General features: G+C 32.2%; 2 protein-coding genes across 2 annotated transcripts; both read left to right on the top strand.

Moving 5' to 3' along the window:
* Positions 1,649-2,390, top strand: LOC104731625. The gene has a single exon (XM_010451054.2). It carries the CDS (start codon positions 1,702-1,704, stop codon positions 2,206-2,208), a length of 507 nt encoding a protein of 168 aa, XP_010449356.1. The 5' UTR covers positions 1,649-1,701; the 3' UTR covers positions 2,209-2,390.
* Positions 10,885-14,380, top strand: LOC104731626 (pectin acetylesterase 8). Its single transcript, XM_010451055.2, has 13 exons — positions 10,885-11,222; positions 11,744-11,859; positions 11,969-12,051; positions 12,169-12,298; positions 12,411-12,490; positions 12,573-12,659; positions 12,770-12,894; positions 13,041-13,101; positions 13,187-13,240; positions 13,326-13,403; positions 13,514-13,619; positions 13,727-13,872; positions 13,953-14,380. Exons 2-13 carry the CDS (start codon positions 11,745-11,747, stop codon positions 14,079-14,081), a joined length of 1,194 nt encoding a protein of 397 aa, XP_010449357.1. The 5' UTR covers positions 10,885-11,222; position 11,744; the 3' UTR covers positions 14,082-14,380.

An 18,078-nucleotide genomic window follows, 5' to 3' on the forward strand; every position in this document is an offset into this window, starting at 1 on the left:
GGGGGGGGGGGGGGGGGAAATATTGTTTTTAGATGGTACATAAAAATAGAAGAAAGAAATAAAATTAAATTTGATTGTTTCCACTGTTCCTGCTTTGTGTTTTTACTTAATAATATTGAAGATGCCTTATACAGAGATTGTTTTGAGAAGATTGCAAAAAGCCAATATGAAACCTGAAAAATATTAGATTTTATTACAGTTTTATCTGCTCAAGGTAGATAACTGACTTGAATACTCATACTACTCAGTCTATCAATAGCAGATGATTATAGTTTAAAGTCATAAAATACAATACTGAGTACGGACGGTCAGATTGCTGCATGTCCATTACCCAAGAAATTGTTTTGGAATTAGAATAGATACCAAGTGTGTTTGTTTAGTGAATTTTTTTAGTCCGATACTTGAGATATCTGCAGATCATAGAACCTAACTCATGGTTTATGGAATATTAAGATCGAGTTTTGCGAATGTAAAAATGAGAAATGGTAAACTGAAAGTGGATTACCCGAAAAGCTGGGAAACATGAAGATGCATAACATAAGATCACCGCCTTTTAGTGAAAAGAACAACATAGGAAACATATTGATACCAAAACAGTTCGCATACACGTGGGTATGGACCATCTTACTAATACAACAAACCACCATTTGATTCCACAGCTTAAGTCCATATTTCAGTTCCATAGATTATGGGGTTCTTCCTTATTTTATATTTCTCAAATTTTTTATTTTTTTTAATTAATGTGTGGCTCATGAAAATTATTGTAAATTCCTTATCTATTAAAATAAAAAATGTGTGAAGAGGAAGAGGTAAAGTCACTTGTTTAGTGGGAAGTACATTTCATTTTCATCCAGCTCTCATGGCCCCTCTTATTTTTCTGTTTTTTTTTTTACCTATTGAGATCGAGCAATATTGACCACACGATAATCGTATGTTCTAGAGAATCATTATGTATGGAATATACATACTCCGTACTGTACGGACTTGCAAATTGCGTCTTTTAAGAAAAATTAAAAGAAGTCTTAGTTATGTTATATTTGGTTTTTATGGTATCCAAATAATCAAAACCAAAAAATACCAATATATATGTAAAATGGAGCCAATAAACTTTTTAAAAATTTATAATATAATTATACGAATACGATGTTTAACTTAAATAGACCAAAAAGTGAAACTGCATCAAACCAAGATGATGATATACGAATACGATGTTTATATTTCAAACTGGTGGTGATCACGAAAATTCTTCATAAATTTTGCCGTATAAAGAAGACCATTTCCACGTTTTTAAAAAGAAATCACAAATGTTATAATTATCACCATCAAAAATTTTGAGTATTCTTTTTAGCTCTCACCTTTTAATTTTTGGTATCATTGTTAAAGTGCTTTTGCCTTTTAATTGTTAGGCAATATACAAGGAAAGATTGCGAAAAGCTTAAATTGTAACTTTATCATAAATAGTGGACGGTTAGACATATTAATCGCTTTATGATGTACCCATCAAAGAGTATATATTTTTAGTTAAGTATTAGCAAAACTGACACTTTAGGCCAACCTTTTAAAACATATACACATATAATGTGTATGTATAGATGTATGCATATATATATATATGTTAAGAAAGGAGTGATCAAGAGCAATTCACAAACCAATCACTTCATACCATATCTAGCAATCCCTCTCATATATAGTAGTGATCTCATGGCCACTAAATTCACCATCCTCACTCAAACCCACCGCCCTAAAACCATAATTTCAACCCCAAAATCTCGTCGATGCAATCGAAACAAACCAGAACCATCCAAATCCATAACGGAAAACATGTTGAACAACGTTTTTCCTCGCAAAACGCTAGCAGAAATCTATCATAATAACATAAATTTGAACCCTCATACTAATCTACTACTATATATTGAAGATGGTCAGTCCGTAAAAGAAGAGGAGACGAATCAACAAGAACACGGGAAGGTCTCGAACTCCAACTGCAAAGATGGTAAGTCGATTACCGCGAGGTCGGCGACGAAATATGGAGACTTGAGTCGTGATGTGGCTCGATTGAGCTTGTTATGGTACATGAAATGTTCCATAAGCTATATACTAAGGAAGGCAAGAGCGTTTTACAATGAGTTTTGTTGTGATACTTATGTTGAGAGTAGCAGCGATGTGGTTGTGGTCGATCCATATTTTTCAATTCCGGTAATTAATTAATAGCTCAAAAGCTACGTAATAATTATAAGCTGTGTTATAATTAGTAAAATGTTTCATTATAGCTTTGTTGTGTTGTAATGTGTTGTACGTCCACGTATATCGGTATATGTGTAAGAAGACGTCCGTGTATGTAACTAATGTTATACTTATACTAATTCCGTGTAGTGAATTATGTTTCTACGTACGTATTATCATCAGAAATGCACTTAAAATCCCACAATTCATTTACCTATGCGGTAGACAATAAAACTAAAATATTTGTAAAAAAAAAAAATCATGTTTTTGTCAATATTATTATATCTCTTCCTTTTAATGATAGAAGCTTTGAACATCTATGACACATAAAATATTTCTTAAGAGAGTGATTTTTCAACTTTTTGTTACTAAATTTATACAATATTTTCTCGTAAGACATCAATTAATCCATTAATTTTTAGCTTAAACTTAAGGTTTGATTATCATAGAAGACTCGTATACAGAATTAATGTTGTCCAGTATGTAGAATTTGGAAGGAAACTATTAACCATATGTATGTAATGTGTGTTGGGTCATCTCGCCAGTCTCATTAGCGCCCCAAATGATCATCATAGTCCTTTTAAAATATGGATTATTCATTCTAGCCAATATGCCTCATAAATCTTAGCTACGGAGCTTTATTGGATCTTGAAATGGGTACGTACGTAATGTGGTATGTATATATAGAAACCATGATAAATGATAAAAGAATATAATTAATTAATTATTATTGCTCGTCATATGATATGTTAGAAATCACCTCTCAATAGAGTGGCAGGTTTGGTTCGCGGTGAATTCTATAGAAAAAAATGTGATTGACTGACCCCATGTACACAAGATGTTTGAGGAGAGGTAAATGGGACGAACTGTAAGTTTTCACTTCTAAGATTAGTAATCTCTAGAAGAATGGATAGATCTGTCCATGCATGCAGAATCACATGCATATATAACGTTGTAATGTAATTATTAAATTTCATGAGAAGGACCACACGATATTTAAACACATCGTCATTATATACTGTCCTCTGCACCATAAATGTTTCTGCACCGTTATATATGGTAACTTATGTTGACTCTTACCTGTCTCATTCAATACGCGCGAATTACATGTTCGTATTCGTTACTTCCAGAACTATATAGATATATGAGGCATGAATCATGATGCTGTGATCCTGTCATGCATGTTGAATAACTGATATTGGTTGACCAAAAAACTGATAATGATGACCGCAATGATCGTCAATGACCACTAGAGATTAGCTAAGACTTGTATTGACGGTCATGTAATGATGATTAGTCTTAGTCATGTTATTATTGATGATGGCGAGGACGAGAACTAAATTTCCTTGTTATAAGGGGTAAATATGTGTGATTTCACAAATCTAGAGTGAAATGTCATGTTTTTCTAACTCTAGTATATAATAGAGATAGTATTTAATTGACATGAAAATGGTTAAAATCTCTAGTAGAGCCGTAGAGGCCGAGGAATAATGTTGCGTTATCTTTTGGTGTGGATGAAAAGTTGAGGTTGAGCCAAGAAAAAACAAAATTGACGTAAAAATTGGTTGGTTTAGTTTTTCTTTTCAATGTTTTCATCATGTATGGGGTAAGAACAGAAAAATTGCTTGGACAAAGAGCCCAACTGGTCTTTTATTTCGACCCAAATTTCAAACTCGGCTTATCAGCCCATATTCAAACTCCCCGATAACGTGAGCAAAAAGAATATATATTTCGCACAAAACATCTTTTTAAGGTGTTGATTCAGATCAAAGTTACATAATTTTTTCCCGGCAAGATCATAAATTTCGAACCAAAATTTGTGTTAAAACTCGAATTTTTTTACCATTTGAACCGACTGGACATTTCTTTGGTTTGTTCCAGCAACCGATTGAACCACTGGACAAAAGGTAGTTTTAAATTTTTATTGACGTGAAATGGTTGGTTTTCAACTTTTAACGTATAAAACTAAACATTTGGAGACTGAGAACTTAATACGATTTTGTCAACCAAAAAAAATATGTTAGTCATACTCATACGTGTATATAATTATCATGTACACCACAGCTGTTTTGTTGGAAGTTGGATAATGCTCTATGCCTTAACATATATTAGTCTAATAATAATGTTTGATCTCATACGCCATACAATCTTTTAACACGGATGACCGATATCATTCTGTAATCATGGTATATGATTAGTAAAAAATTATAACTTGTCCTTAAGTCAAACAGGATCTATGATTATAATTGTGCTCTATATCAGGTACAATTGGGTCTTATAGACAAAAAAAACTATATACTAAAGCTCAATTGCCAATCAATAGAACATAAGAATCACTTTACGATCATGTACCCTTTATCAATTATGTATTGTTACTAATCAAACAATTATATAATTGTGTATTAAAGCCATCAGACAGTAACTTAATAAACGTGAAACAACTCACTTTTCTTAATTAAGACAAGAACACATTTAAATTTCGCCGACAAAAACAAATGTTTTAGATTTTAATTTTTGTATACACTCCGTATTAAAAATCTAGCCACCATTATAACTGTTTTAGTTGTCTAGAATCTTAATTTAGTAACACCAAAATCTTCCATTATGAGTTAAAAGTATTAAACCGATCTAATTGAAGAAATGGCCAAGTAGGGGAGAAGATAATCATACTCGTGTAATCGTTGGATCATAAAGTATGCATTCATATAATAATTTTATTTTCTTAATGATGTAATATAATCATGTGATTAGCTTAACTGGCTTTACATAATAATGTTAGTTGACGGTGTTTCTTGGAACGACCCACATGGAATGTTTTTGTATATTCAGTGTTACAAGTTGCAAACATCTTTAAACTTTAGAGAATTTTTTTTCTCTCGTCCTCAGATAATTGGTTTCTTTCTATAAATCAACCCTTGTCTTGTGATTTATATTTAAATTTCCAGAACTTTTATCAAAGTATCAGCTACACCATTTATGTCTTCATTGATTGGTCTATCTAGCGCAATACATAATTAAATTTATTTTGCTCTTCCCCATCAAACTATGGTAGAACAAGCACTAAGTTAATTAGCATATGGTTTATATTGTGTGATTTACAGATCGATGCTAGCTTATTATTAGTCAAAGGTATATATATATATATGTAATTTCACTATTTCACACCGATGCTCTTATCTACAATGTTAAAGACATATAGATAAGAGGTGATGGACCATATTATTTTTTGATTGGATTAAACCTCTAATTGGATAATCATTCATGAGAGGTAGATACATAACGACCAATCGCTGTTGAGTGTTGAGCATGGACCAATCTCCTATATTTTTTTTTTTTGGTTTTCGTATATAAACCCAATCAATTCACGAAACTTGTCTAATTGTTTCGTTGAAATTTATCAAATAAAAATATGTAACGATTAGATATTGGTACATAGTTGGCCAGCTAATGTTTTCTTAAATGCGAACATGTTCTTGTTACTATTAATATTAATATGAATATTTCTTTTTGAACATATTTTTCTTATGCCATTCATTTTTCTCACAACTTAACTTTGACTATTATATGCTAATATAAGGTCTAATTGAATAGTTGTACAAAAATATAAATTGAATAAACAATAAATATAAATTGCTGGTAAATTTTGTACCTTGTGATGTTTTAAACCAACTGCAAGTTGTTGCAAGATTTAAACACATGAACAACTTGTAAAGCTGCTACAATATACATCAAGCTTTTAAAGTTTTTAAAGTCAATTAACAGTGCATGTTAACAAGAGTCATTAGGAACATCATTAATATTGACTAATAATATATCAAGAAACATATACTTTAACCAAAAAGAACAAATAATATTACATATATTTGTAGGAATATACTAGTAAACTATGGTAATTGAGTCTCTAATTGTCATAATCCCCATTTGACTCAAACAAATCAAATTTGGTCATGATGATTTACATATTATGATCGTCTTCACCTTTAACAAAAAAAAAAAAAAAGCAACATGATCTTCTTCACGGCAACATATCGATCGCAGCCAAGGCACCCCACCCGACTTTATTAATGTCATACTCATACTCCATTTATTTTCTCAAACTTCTTGATGGAGAAAGGAAAAGTACTCCCTAAAAAAACTTTAAAACTATCAATTCGTCCCAATTCTAAACAGCAAAAAAAAATCTCTCTGTTGTGTGATTGTTTTTTTTTTTTTCTAAATTAGAATAGAGAACTTAATATGGATTTTTGCGTACGTATATATTTTAAAACCGATAAACATGAATTTGTGGTTAAATGGTTTGTTTTACTATCATTATCGGGATATAAATTAAACTTAAATCCAATACTATATATGTGCTTGCACATGTGACTTGTAGTCTTGTAGATAACAAAAAGAAACATGATAGATTAAAAACTAATACTGGTGATGGACTAGTATATGTAAGCTACCACATATATGTATATTTATATTTGATTCGTCAATGGACCTGAGACAAAAAATCAATTACTCTTCGAGTCATGCATCTGCTGTATGTACTCCACAATAATAACCAAAAGTACACCAAATGGGGATAATTAATCCGGTTTCGATATAGATAACTTATTAAAAGTGCAATGATCACTCAACTATTAATAATCCTGTGGCTAACAAAACACAATAACTGTGCATGAACACAAACATAATTAATTAGCTACTCCAATCTTCATATATATATATATATATATATATCACAAACCTGTTAATTCACAATTATGTTTTTCATTACAACATGCTAAATTGATGTGATTATATGACGGATACAATTTTGGAGCCCACCTGGTTTCGTGGATTTGGAGTCTTATCTTCAAAGCAGCCTTAGTGACCAACTAGAAGATGAAGACCAGTTAAAATGGTAGGACAAACTTTAACATTGCATTGTCAATGTTTTAACTTCAATGTGACGTATTTAAATTCTTCTCTTCATCTATTGGTTGCATAAAATATATATATATATATACGAGCGGACAATAAATGATATATAAATTATGAAAATTTTGAAGATCACAACTAGCGAAAGTTACAAAACAGGTTCTCTGTGACTGTAGTCCTTTTCATTAAGAATTTAACAAGTATAATTATTCCGTGGTCAAGAAATATCATATACTATCATTTATATATAACAATTTCTATCTATAGCATTTATTATTATTTTTTCCTCTAGCTTTAGTTTTATTTAAAAATTTGTAGTCGTAAAGTATTAAAATTTGTATTTATTCATCTAGTCGGGATCCATCATGTTTTCTGTAATGAATCTTATACTATTAGTTGGCATAATCTCATTTCAGGAATACTACTATTTTGACATTTTAAATACTAGCTCTGAAATGTTTGGATCACCCTAGATGAGCTAACCCTAAAATGTAAAAGTACACTTCATGAAAGTTCATCTGGATACATTATTGGATTGAATATTTAAAAGTGAAACACATCAAACTGTAATCAAAATTTTCAGCTGAATACCAAAAACCTTCAAAAAAAATTTCCCCATGTTATACTCTCATTACATTTTCTACGATGAAACTACAAAAATTGGCGGAAAAATCTACATGGTTGTCTATTGACTGTTGGCTATATATACTCACACAACTTCGTTCGCTCTAACTCAGTAACTCTCCCACTTATCAGGTCGAAGTGGAACACACCGCGCCGGTTGTGAGAGTGGGTGTAAAACTAAACACGGACACAAATCACTATTTTATACAGTATATTTATAGAATTTATAAAGTCACTTTTAACTCAACTCAACAACAGCTGTGTGCAAGAAGAATCCCACCGTCAATCACGTGTTTCATCACTCCATCTTCCGCCACGTGTCAACCGCAGACCCGTTCTCCAATCATATGCTTTTTTGCTCCTCCCTCCCGCCGATTAGAAAACAATAGTATATATACTAAAACGGTGTTTTAATGTATTTGTGGGTTGAGGCATAAGAATGAATACTATTGAACCATTTGAGCAGCAATTACGTGTCACAGGGAACCATATAAAAATTATAAAATTGCTCTTCGAGTCTTCCTTGTTTTACAGTTGTCACATACATTTAGTTTTTACAAAGACCATCTTGCAATATGCAAACGGTAAAAAAAACAAAAATTAGGAGTATAAAATGAAACAAGATTTGAATGTGGCACGTTGCTTCCATCCACTTAATCATTTGATAATGATGCATGAACCATAATCATATGGCATGTTTAGAGATTGATACCTTCTCTTGTGTCGCCGAGCAAAGTATATTATTTGATTTATATGTTCCTGTCGATTTATAAGATAAACATGACATTAGTTTTGAGAATGTTTTACGCAACAGTTTTTCACTACATCGACCTTGTTCAATTGATTTAATTTTGAAGAAAATTATAGGGAAAAAGTATTTAAAATTGAACTTTGACGCTAACAACTCTTTATGAACAGATATAATAACTAAAATTATGAGTCTGATTCTATATCGTGGTTGGTCATTTCAAACATATATATGTCACTGTGTCAGAAATAATAATTTCAACTATACTACTTCTCTACCGCTTTTATACCAAATTCCAGTTTCAAATGTTTTCTTTTTGTTTGGTTCAGTACCAATTAAAATTATTGATATACAAAATTGAATTAATTATAGACAAAATAATTGAATATATTCTTTTGTGAGATAGTTTAAGTTTTATTTTATTCAGTTGATCAGTAGCTGACAAACAAACTACATAAGAGATTTGACATTGATTAGTAAAAGTCTAAATAAGTCTGAACTATTAATCATTTTAATAATTTAATTTTTAAAAGATACTAGAAGATAAGCTTCGAAATGAATAATCATAATTCCATTTTGACGTTCGGATGGACCGAATTGACTTTGTTGTTTACTTGTTTACATCACTTTGGTCCTTTTCGTTGGTTACTTCTCTTCTTCACCAATCTCTATTTTTTTTTTTTTTTAATCAACTAATGTATTATGTTTAGTTAAAAAAAAATTCAATTAATTTAATATGTATGTATCACCAATTTTTTAATATGAAAACATGTCCACCAATCGTATAATCCTTAACAATATTCCGATTAGTTTCGCATATTAAAAAATAGCCAACAGCTTTTTTTTTGTTTTTCTAAAAAAAAAAGACGAACCTTTTACTACTCATTGATTGTAAAATTATTGCGAATAATATTTTTAAAAAGACAAGATGCTTCTTTCTTTTCTCGGGTTTTTTTTCTTTTCATGATTTGCTTTTTTAAAATAGGTAAAGTAGTCTAAATGGGTGTGTATTTCCGGTAAAATACTTACCTAACTATTCCGCCAAATTTAGACTTTTAAGTGGTACTTATATAGATAAATAAACTCAATAAAGTGGAAACAGGAATAAGCGAGAACAAATGCATATTTTTATTTTCTATTTTGAGCAAAAATTTGTCTACCTGATCCTTACGTATTTTATATAATTAGAAAATTAGAGATCGTTGGCTTTCTAGTTTTTGACGACTAGATTTAGTTGGTGATCACCGAAACTAAGGTGAGGTAACACACAGGGAATAAAAAATCACTTTGAAAAGACAACAAAAACAGTCCATATTCCCGAACATATCGTCAGCCGTTTGGTCGCTGTGGGAACGCGTCATTAGCAAGCTGCTGATATGATATATATATGAGATTCGTTCGTTCGTTACATAACCTTTACATTTCAACAACACCATTACATTAGATTTACCAGTCCGACCAGATCACGTCACCCACCCCCGACATTCGGGTCGGATCCTATCCAACCCATTCAAAACCCCGAACATCTTTTTGTGACGTGTCGACTCACTACTACTATAGACATTTCTGAGCTCAAAACTTTTGTATTCACGAACCACCCCCTTTCATGTCGATTTTTTCATATATTAACCCCTTACTCTTTTTTTCTTGTTAGTCAAACCCCACAATCATCAATGTTATTTTTGACCCAATAAATCCATGTCCTTTAATAAACCAAGGACTTGATTGAATAATAAAGTAAACTTATAGTGTTCTTTACATGCTCAACTGCTAATAAAGTATACTTTATATGCTCTTATTATTAACCATCTTAAATTATACTTAAATCATATTTTTGTTAACAGGACTTATGTATTTAACATTTATATTTATGTAAACACAATATTGATTTAGAAATATTTAAAATTGACTTAGGGGTGTATTCAACTTGACATTTTAAATAATTTGTGTAAATTTTACAAATCCTATGTTATTCAATCATGAATTTTAAAAAGTCTCCTGAAATCTATTGTTATTGAACTGATGATTTAAAAAACTACTTTAAAATCCACTGTTATTCAAAACAGTTTGTGGATTTAGATTTTAATAAGTTTTAGAGCTTCATCCACTTTTATTGTTTTTTTTAATATGTTGCAATTAAAAGAACTAAATAGACTATATTTAAAGAATTAGGAAGAATCATTTAGTAGTATTTAATGGTTTTGATTTTTGATAATTCATTCTTAAATATACATTTCGTATAGGTGTACTGTACTGATGTATGGTCAATATAAAGGGGCTATTATAAAGAAAAAGAAGAAAGGGTCAAGTTCATAAGGAAATAATAAATACGGGTAAAATCTGAAAACATTTTGGGTATATAAACATATCATCTTCTCGTACACACCACAATCCTTTTGTTTTATTATTACTTCTTTCTTATTTTTCTTTTTTTTTTTGTTTTGGTTTCACGAAAACGAACGAATCAGTGTCGGCTCTTGGGTTCTGCAAAACAGAGAAGAAAAATAACATTGTACGTCGGATCCAAAACGCGCGTTTTAACAAACGCTAAACCTACTCCAGTTCTTATCCTTTCCGCCATTGCTCGGAAATCGCGTCTTCGAGCAATGTGCTGCTGAAACTGAGTCACCCTTCCGAGTTCCGAGTTAGCGAAGTGAAACTTCGAAAAAGATTTACACTAATCGGAAGTTTGGGGTTTTGTAAGAAACCGCGTTTCCAAGTAAGTAGCGTTTGCGGCTGAAACTTTCTTTCCAAGAAAAGTTTATTCTTTTCCCCATTTGCAAAAGCAAAACTTTCTCGTTGATTCCTTCTACGTTGAGGGAAAGATTTCGAATTTTTCTTTTTTTCATTGCTCTTTTCTAGAAAAGAAAAAAAAAAACCCCATCTTTCTGTTCTGACAAAATCTAATCCATGTCTGAAATTTTCCTGTCTGTAAATTTTTTTTTTCCTTTTGTTTCTATTAGCTGGGAATTGAAATCTCAGGTACCGCAAAAATCTAACTAAAACTGAATTAAAAAACATGTTTTTAAGATACCAAATGCTATTAAAATGGTGTGAACATATAGTTCGGATCTAATTTAAGAATTTTTTTTGTCTACTTCTGTATTGTTTTCTTCTTCCAAATTGGAGAAGATCTTGTATTTAGGTACTACTATATAATGCCCATTTTTGCTATAGATGTTCTCTTTTTATCTGTACTTTGATATAAATATTTGTATCTCTTGTTTTGTGTTTCGCCAGAATGTTCAACTTCAAGCAATGGTTGGTTCTTTTGGTGTGTTCGTTAGTAATTATGAAGACAGAAGGACTCTTTGTTAATATTACATATGTTCGAAACGCAGTCGCTAAAGGGGCCGGTGAGTTTTATAATTTATATATCTATGTACATATATATTATTTATTCATTGTGCTTTTTTTTTTTTTTAATTCTTAATGTATATGTTTTTTTCTTTGTTGGTTTTGCAGTATGTTTGGATGGAAGTCCACCAGCTTATCATTTACACAGAGGTTCTGGAACTGGAGTTAATAGCTGGTTGATTCAGCTTGAGGTCTTGTTCTGTTTTTTCTCTCTCTCTCTCTTTGTGTTCTGTTTGTTACTGGTTTGGCTTTAATAGATGATTCTGAATGAGATTTTTTTGTGTTATTGGAAAATGCTTTTGATTTAGGGAGGAGGATGGTGTAATAATGTCACAAATTGCCTTAGTCGGATGCATACTCGATTAGGTTCATCAAAGAAAATGGTGGAGAACCTAGCTTTCTCAGCTATTCTTAGCAATAAGAAACAATATAATCCTGGTATGTATACAATTTTACCTTTTGACTAGACTTGTTGATCAAAACATAATAAGTTACGTTTGTTTGCTCAATATATAAGTTTTGGTTGGTTGTGAATGTAAAAAAACGACAGATTTTTACAATTGGAATAGAGTGAAAGTTAGATACTGCGACGGGTCATCATTCACAGGAGATGTGCAAGCAGTGAACCCTGTGAGTATTTTAAGAGGAAAACATGAAATAGTATGTAGTGTTGTCTTCCTTATTTCGATAATCATAATGGTAATTTGATCAGGCTACTAATCTTCACTTCAGAGGTGCTAGAATTTGGCTAGCTGTTATGCAAGAGCTCCTCGCTAAAGGCATGAGAAACGCCGAGAATGTTAGCTTTTTTCCTTTCTTTCAGAAAATTTCTCCAATCTCCATTTAAAACTCTTGCAAGCTGTTTGACCCTTAAAAAGTGGTTTTAAAACGTTGATGGTTTTATGACAGGCTGTTTTGTCTGGGTGTTCTGCTGGTGGGTTAGCTTCATTGATGCATTGTGACAGTTTCCGTGCTTTATTACCTATGGGTTCCAGAGTAAAATGTCTTTCAGATGCTGGCTTTTTTCTAAATACGTAAGACAATTCCCAGTTTGTAAATCTTTTTTTATCTGTCTATCATCAACTGAATTAAAAGGACTAGAAATGAATACGGTTCTTATGGTATGTAATTAACATATTTACAATCTAACAAAAAGACTTTTTCATTGGTATGTTTTCAGAAGAGATGTCTCAGGAGTTCAATACATTAAACAATACTTCCAAGATGTGGTTACTCTTCATGTAAGCTTTCTATTTGCATTTTTCCTCTGTAGTAGTGACAGTTGATTCGATTGCTCATTGTTGTTATTAAAACTTTTCAATGCAGGGATCAGCAAAGAACTTGCCAAGGTCATGCACATCAAGATTGACCCCTGCAATGGTAAAAAAGCATTCATGTTTTTTCTTTGTAGCCTTTTTATGTTACTCTTCAACTTTACTCATATCAGTTACCAACAAATATGCAGTGTTTCTTCCCACAATATGTGGCTCGCCAGATTAGAACTCCTCTTTTCATTCTTAATGCCGCATACGACTCTTGGCAGGTAGGTTATCTCTTTGTAAACAGATTTCTCTAAGGAACAGATCTTTCAGCCAGCTTGAAAGAAGTGTTTTTTCATAATCTAACTTTAAAAACTCATCTTTTCTTCTACAGATAAAGAACATCTTGGCTCCGCGTGCCGCTGATCCTTACGGAAAATGGCAAAGTTGTCAACTTGACATCAAGAATTGCCATCCTAGCCAGCTCAAAGTTATGCAAGGTTAGCCTCAGAACCAAAACTTATTACAGTATCTTGTTTTGATGGAACCTTCTTTAACTCATTGTATCAAAAGGTTTTAAAAAATTTCCGGGTATCGTGTTCTTTAGATTTCAGGTTAGAGTTCTTGAGTGCGGTGATAGGTTTAGGAAGATCCTCATCAAGAGGGATGTTCATAGACTCTTGCTACACACACTGTCAAACCGAGACACAAACTTCATGGTTCTGGCAGGATTCTCCAATTCTAAACCGAACGGTAAAAACTACACAAAGATCAGTAGAATTAACAATGTACTTTTGGTTCTTATGATCATTACTTTTTTTCTTAATCTGCAGACAATAGCAAAAGCTGTTGGGGATTGGGTTTATGACAGAAAATTGTTTCAGAAGATAGATTGTCCTTACCCTTGTAACCCTACTTGCCACCACAGGGTTTTCACACCTCTAGATGCTCCTCCAATTTAAGAGCTTCTCTCTACTACAAAATATATATATAGATTTTTTATTATTTTTGAAAAGAAAATTTGCTTATAAAAACGATTCATTTGTTAGATATAGTGAAATATTCATAGGGTTTAGCTATAGAAAAAGAAAAAAAGAAACAGTATTATTAATTCTTGAGTGTTGAGAATAAGTAAAAGGAGTAATTTTCTTCAGCACTTGTCTTGTGTGCTATTTAGAGTTACTCCGTTCTTTCATCCTCATGTAAAATGCGAAATTGTTACTTTTATTCAATTAAATAAAGTATATTCCCTTTCTCATTATATGTTTGAACTTTGAAGCTTCTTTTTTTTTATTGATAAGTATTTCTCATCTTAATTGAATGGTTTCAAAATTCCTAATAAAAACTCTAAAGTCTTCAGGAACTCCGAACTCGTAACGGGATTGATTAAGCTTATAGTTATAAATTATTTGCGGTAGAGTTTTTATTGTGTTAGTTGTATTGTAGGATTTTTGTTGTAGTTTCGTAAGAACAACACAACCCTTGATTATTTAGCTTTAGGAGAAGAACAAACCAAAAATTTGTGGTTGTAACCTACAATGAGATCAACTTAAATACTTAGGGTACTTAATGTTAAAGTCTGATTGGTAAACAGTTATTGAAACAAGTTTTAAAAGTTTTCGTTGTCTAAACCAATAACCCATGTTGTTCTAGAACCGTGTTTACTAATCATTGTTTTAAAACTTGTTACAACCATTTTTTCACTGTCCAACCAATCACCCATGTTGTTGTAAAATCATGTTGCTATAAGTTTTTGGTTGTATTTTGTTTTTTTTTTGTCAACAAAAGATTAGCTCAAATGAGCCAATGTGACGGGAAATTGTTTACACACAGAACATTATGCGGAGAAGTACGCGCTTGGGGTGCCAAAGAGTCCGCTTTTACATTTGCATTTCTAGGAATAAAAGATAAGTAGAAAGAAGAAAATTCCTCCCTCTCCATCTTAATATCATCGAGGTATGTTGAGAACGCCGGCCAGTCATGTGACGAAAACACCATCTTCACCAAATCAGAGCAGTCTGAGTAGAACGCCACATTACGGTAATCATGTCCGATCATGTAACGCATAGCCCAAATGAAAGTTTTTGGTTGTAGCTATTCAAAAAAATGATAAATGTAATATCGGTTCATTTCATATCATTTGTTATTATTTGATTTATTCTATCTCTATAGTTTTCTAATTTCTAAAAAATTTCTCTTGTTTTTATTGGTTTGAGGTTAATAACACAAAAAGTCTGAATAATTATTCTCTTTATCCATTAAACTAACACGAAATATTGATTTTATTGTTAAAGAGAAATGTCCGACTTTAAAACTGGGATAACTTTACGAAAAATCTCTTCGAATATTTTTGGCTATTGGACAGCTTCTTTGGACACATGTAATTTGGAGCAAGAGTATCTTTTCCCAGCTTTGCCAATGTATTTTTCGATTATGCTCAAAGAAACTCCACCAGTCATGCACAGAGGCATGCCTACGTTAAACAATACAAAGCCTTCGCCTACGGCCCCATTTTAAGAAAAAACATTTAATAGCTTATTAATTTGTTTCTAATATGAATTTACGACAAAGTTTTATTATAGAAAGTAGAAACCTAGTGCAATATATTTTCTTCTCTCTGTTCTCTCTCCTAAAGCAACCGTTCAAAACCACCGTTTTCTCTTCACCGTTTCCGGCCGACGTCGGCTTCTCTGGCGTCGGTCGGATCTTGTCTTCTTATTTTCTTCGTTTTGCTTCATTTGTATAAATCTAGATGATATTCTATGGCAAATTGTGATCTCAAAATCCATGTCCTTTGCCTTCTCACTGTGTTGTTACTAAATCTGAGACCCTCAATCACCATCTTGTCTTCTCTCTCGACTTGGGTGTCGTTCCATATCCAGATTTCTTCGCCCTGTTTGCAGACGGTGGTTTTGAGAATAGATGATGTTGCGATTTGTGATTGTTGTGTCCAAAATCATTCTCACAGTCTTGGCCTTCTTCTCTCTCTCTGTGGGAGCGTATTTCCGTCCCGATTTTGGTCTCAACCCAAGGTTTATGGTGTCGGCTTCTTTCCGTCTTCAAACGGTGTCTGTCGTTTCTCCATCGAAACGTTCCAATTTTATTACAATAGAGTTTGTGTTCCTCGGATCTGGGATCCTGGAATACTCTTTTGTTGCTTTGTTGTTTATCTTTTGAATCTACAGAAACATCAACTTTTTTATAATCAGATTGTGTTCTCTAAAGTCATAGAGAAGCAATACGTTCTGATTTATATTGATTGTTTTTGGTGGTTAAAGAATGGGTCAGCGAGATATACAATGGATTCTATGGACATGATTGACTCTCATGTCGTTAGTGCGACTGAAGGAAAGCCAGTCACGTGGGTAAACAAGTTAAGACGTGAACATGGCCATAACCCTCTTGGCTTGACATTTGATGGAGAAGAAGATGAAGGATTGGTCCCGCTGTTCCATTCAACTGTCAATTCGCTTCAATATAGGCCAAACCCACCGTTCCAATTAGACCTTATTTGGCTAGGCAGACTTCCATGTAGGCTTCGGAGACACTGGAAACGTAATCTGGTAAGGAAACAACCCGGAATGAGAAGACATTGGATCTTTACAAACGATCATAGTGAAACTTTGCCGGAATTATCAAGTATATCGATCTCAAGAAGGCAACAAAATTTAGAATCATTTCCAACAACATTAGATCTATTTTTTCTAGTTAAATTAATGTCAATGACATTTGGAAGTTTCAGCAGTAAGCTGATAGCCTTTAAAAAGTGTGTGAAGGGGGGACTTAACAGATTTTATCTGTTGCCTGTAAGACTAATTAACAGCAGGGTCACTTCCACTCCTTCACTGAAATTGTGTCAATTTCATGTATTTGCGTATACCGGTTGTATTGGATTGCTTCTGTATTTTGTAAACACCTTTTGATATCAATATATTTGATTTGTGGAAAAAAAAAGTAGAAACGTGGACATTTGCAAACGTGATGGTTATTACTTATTAGTAAAATGAGTTAATGCTTTTATTATTTTTTTCTCTTTAACTTCTAAACGTGATGTTTAATAAATTAAGTTAGTGATTTTTTGTTTTGAAATTAGTATTGTTCTTAGAAATTACAAAGAAATATGGAAATAAAAATACAATTAGGTGATACAAGGTCGCTTGATTACTCAAATTAGGTAATAATTGATAACATTTTTGAGTTATATATGAGTTATGTCCCTAACTTATGGTAGTTTTCCCAAAAAAAAAGTTATGAAATACTGATTTTTGAAATTTGGTTAATGATCTTTAAAAAATATTTTATTTTAGAATAATAAGATTTTTTTGTAGAGTACCGCCTCCGGCCTCCTCATCTCTAAACACGGCTCTGGTCATGCACTATTTTGCGCTTGAGAGATTTGAAGAAGTGGTGTTCAGAAACCTGAAACAAGAAATGGAAAAGATGGGCATAGCCATTGCTACCGGTTTCAACATATTTTTGGCTGTTGGGTAGAAAAAAAACTCTACGATCAAATCTTTAGACACAAGTAATTCGGAGCAAGAGTACCACTAAAAGATATTTTAATACATATACATATACAATATCACATAAACGAAAGAAAAAATGGAAATAGAAAACAATTAAATGTTCATTTTGAATTCAAAGGATCTTACTTCTTCAATAGAGGTTCGGTGGCTAACAACGCAACTCTGATTTTCTGAGTCGACCAAAATTATACCAAACAAACAACAAAAACCTTTATACTCACCGCCGACCCTTGTGTTACATTTGTTAGGCCCTTTACACTTTACATTTATTAGGCAATTGTATTACAAGGTCCGACCCGGGATACTCAAAGAAGGATACTACTATTCTTTGTGGTAAAACCCTCCTTCACTAATTATCAGAGCATTTAACTAAGCCCTTGTCATTATTTCATGTTAAAAAGACAAAAAAAAAAAAAAAAAAAAAAAAAAAAAA

The sequence above is a fragment of the Camelina sativa genome, chromosome 12 (genome assembly GCF_000633955.1).
Source record: "Camelina sativa cultivar DH55 chromosome 12, Cs, whole genome shotgun sequence".
In the NCBI taxonomy this organism is placed as follows: Eukaryota; Viridiplantae; Streptophyta; class Magnoliopsida; order Brassicales; family Brassicaceae; genus Camelina; species Camelina sativa.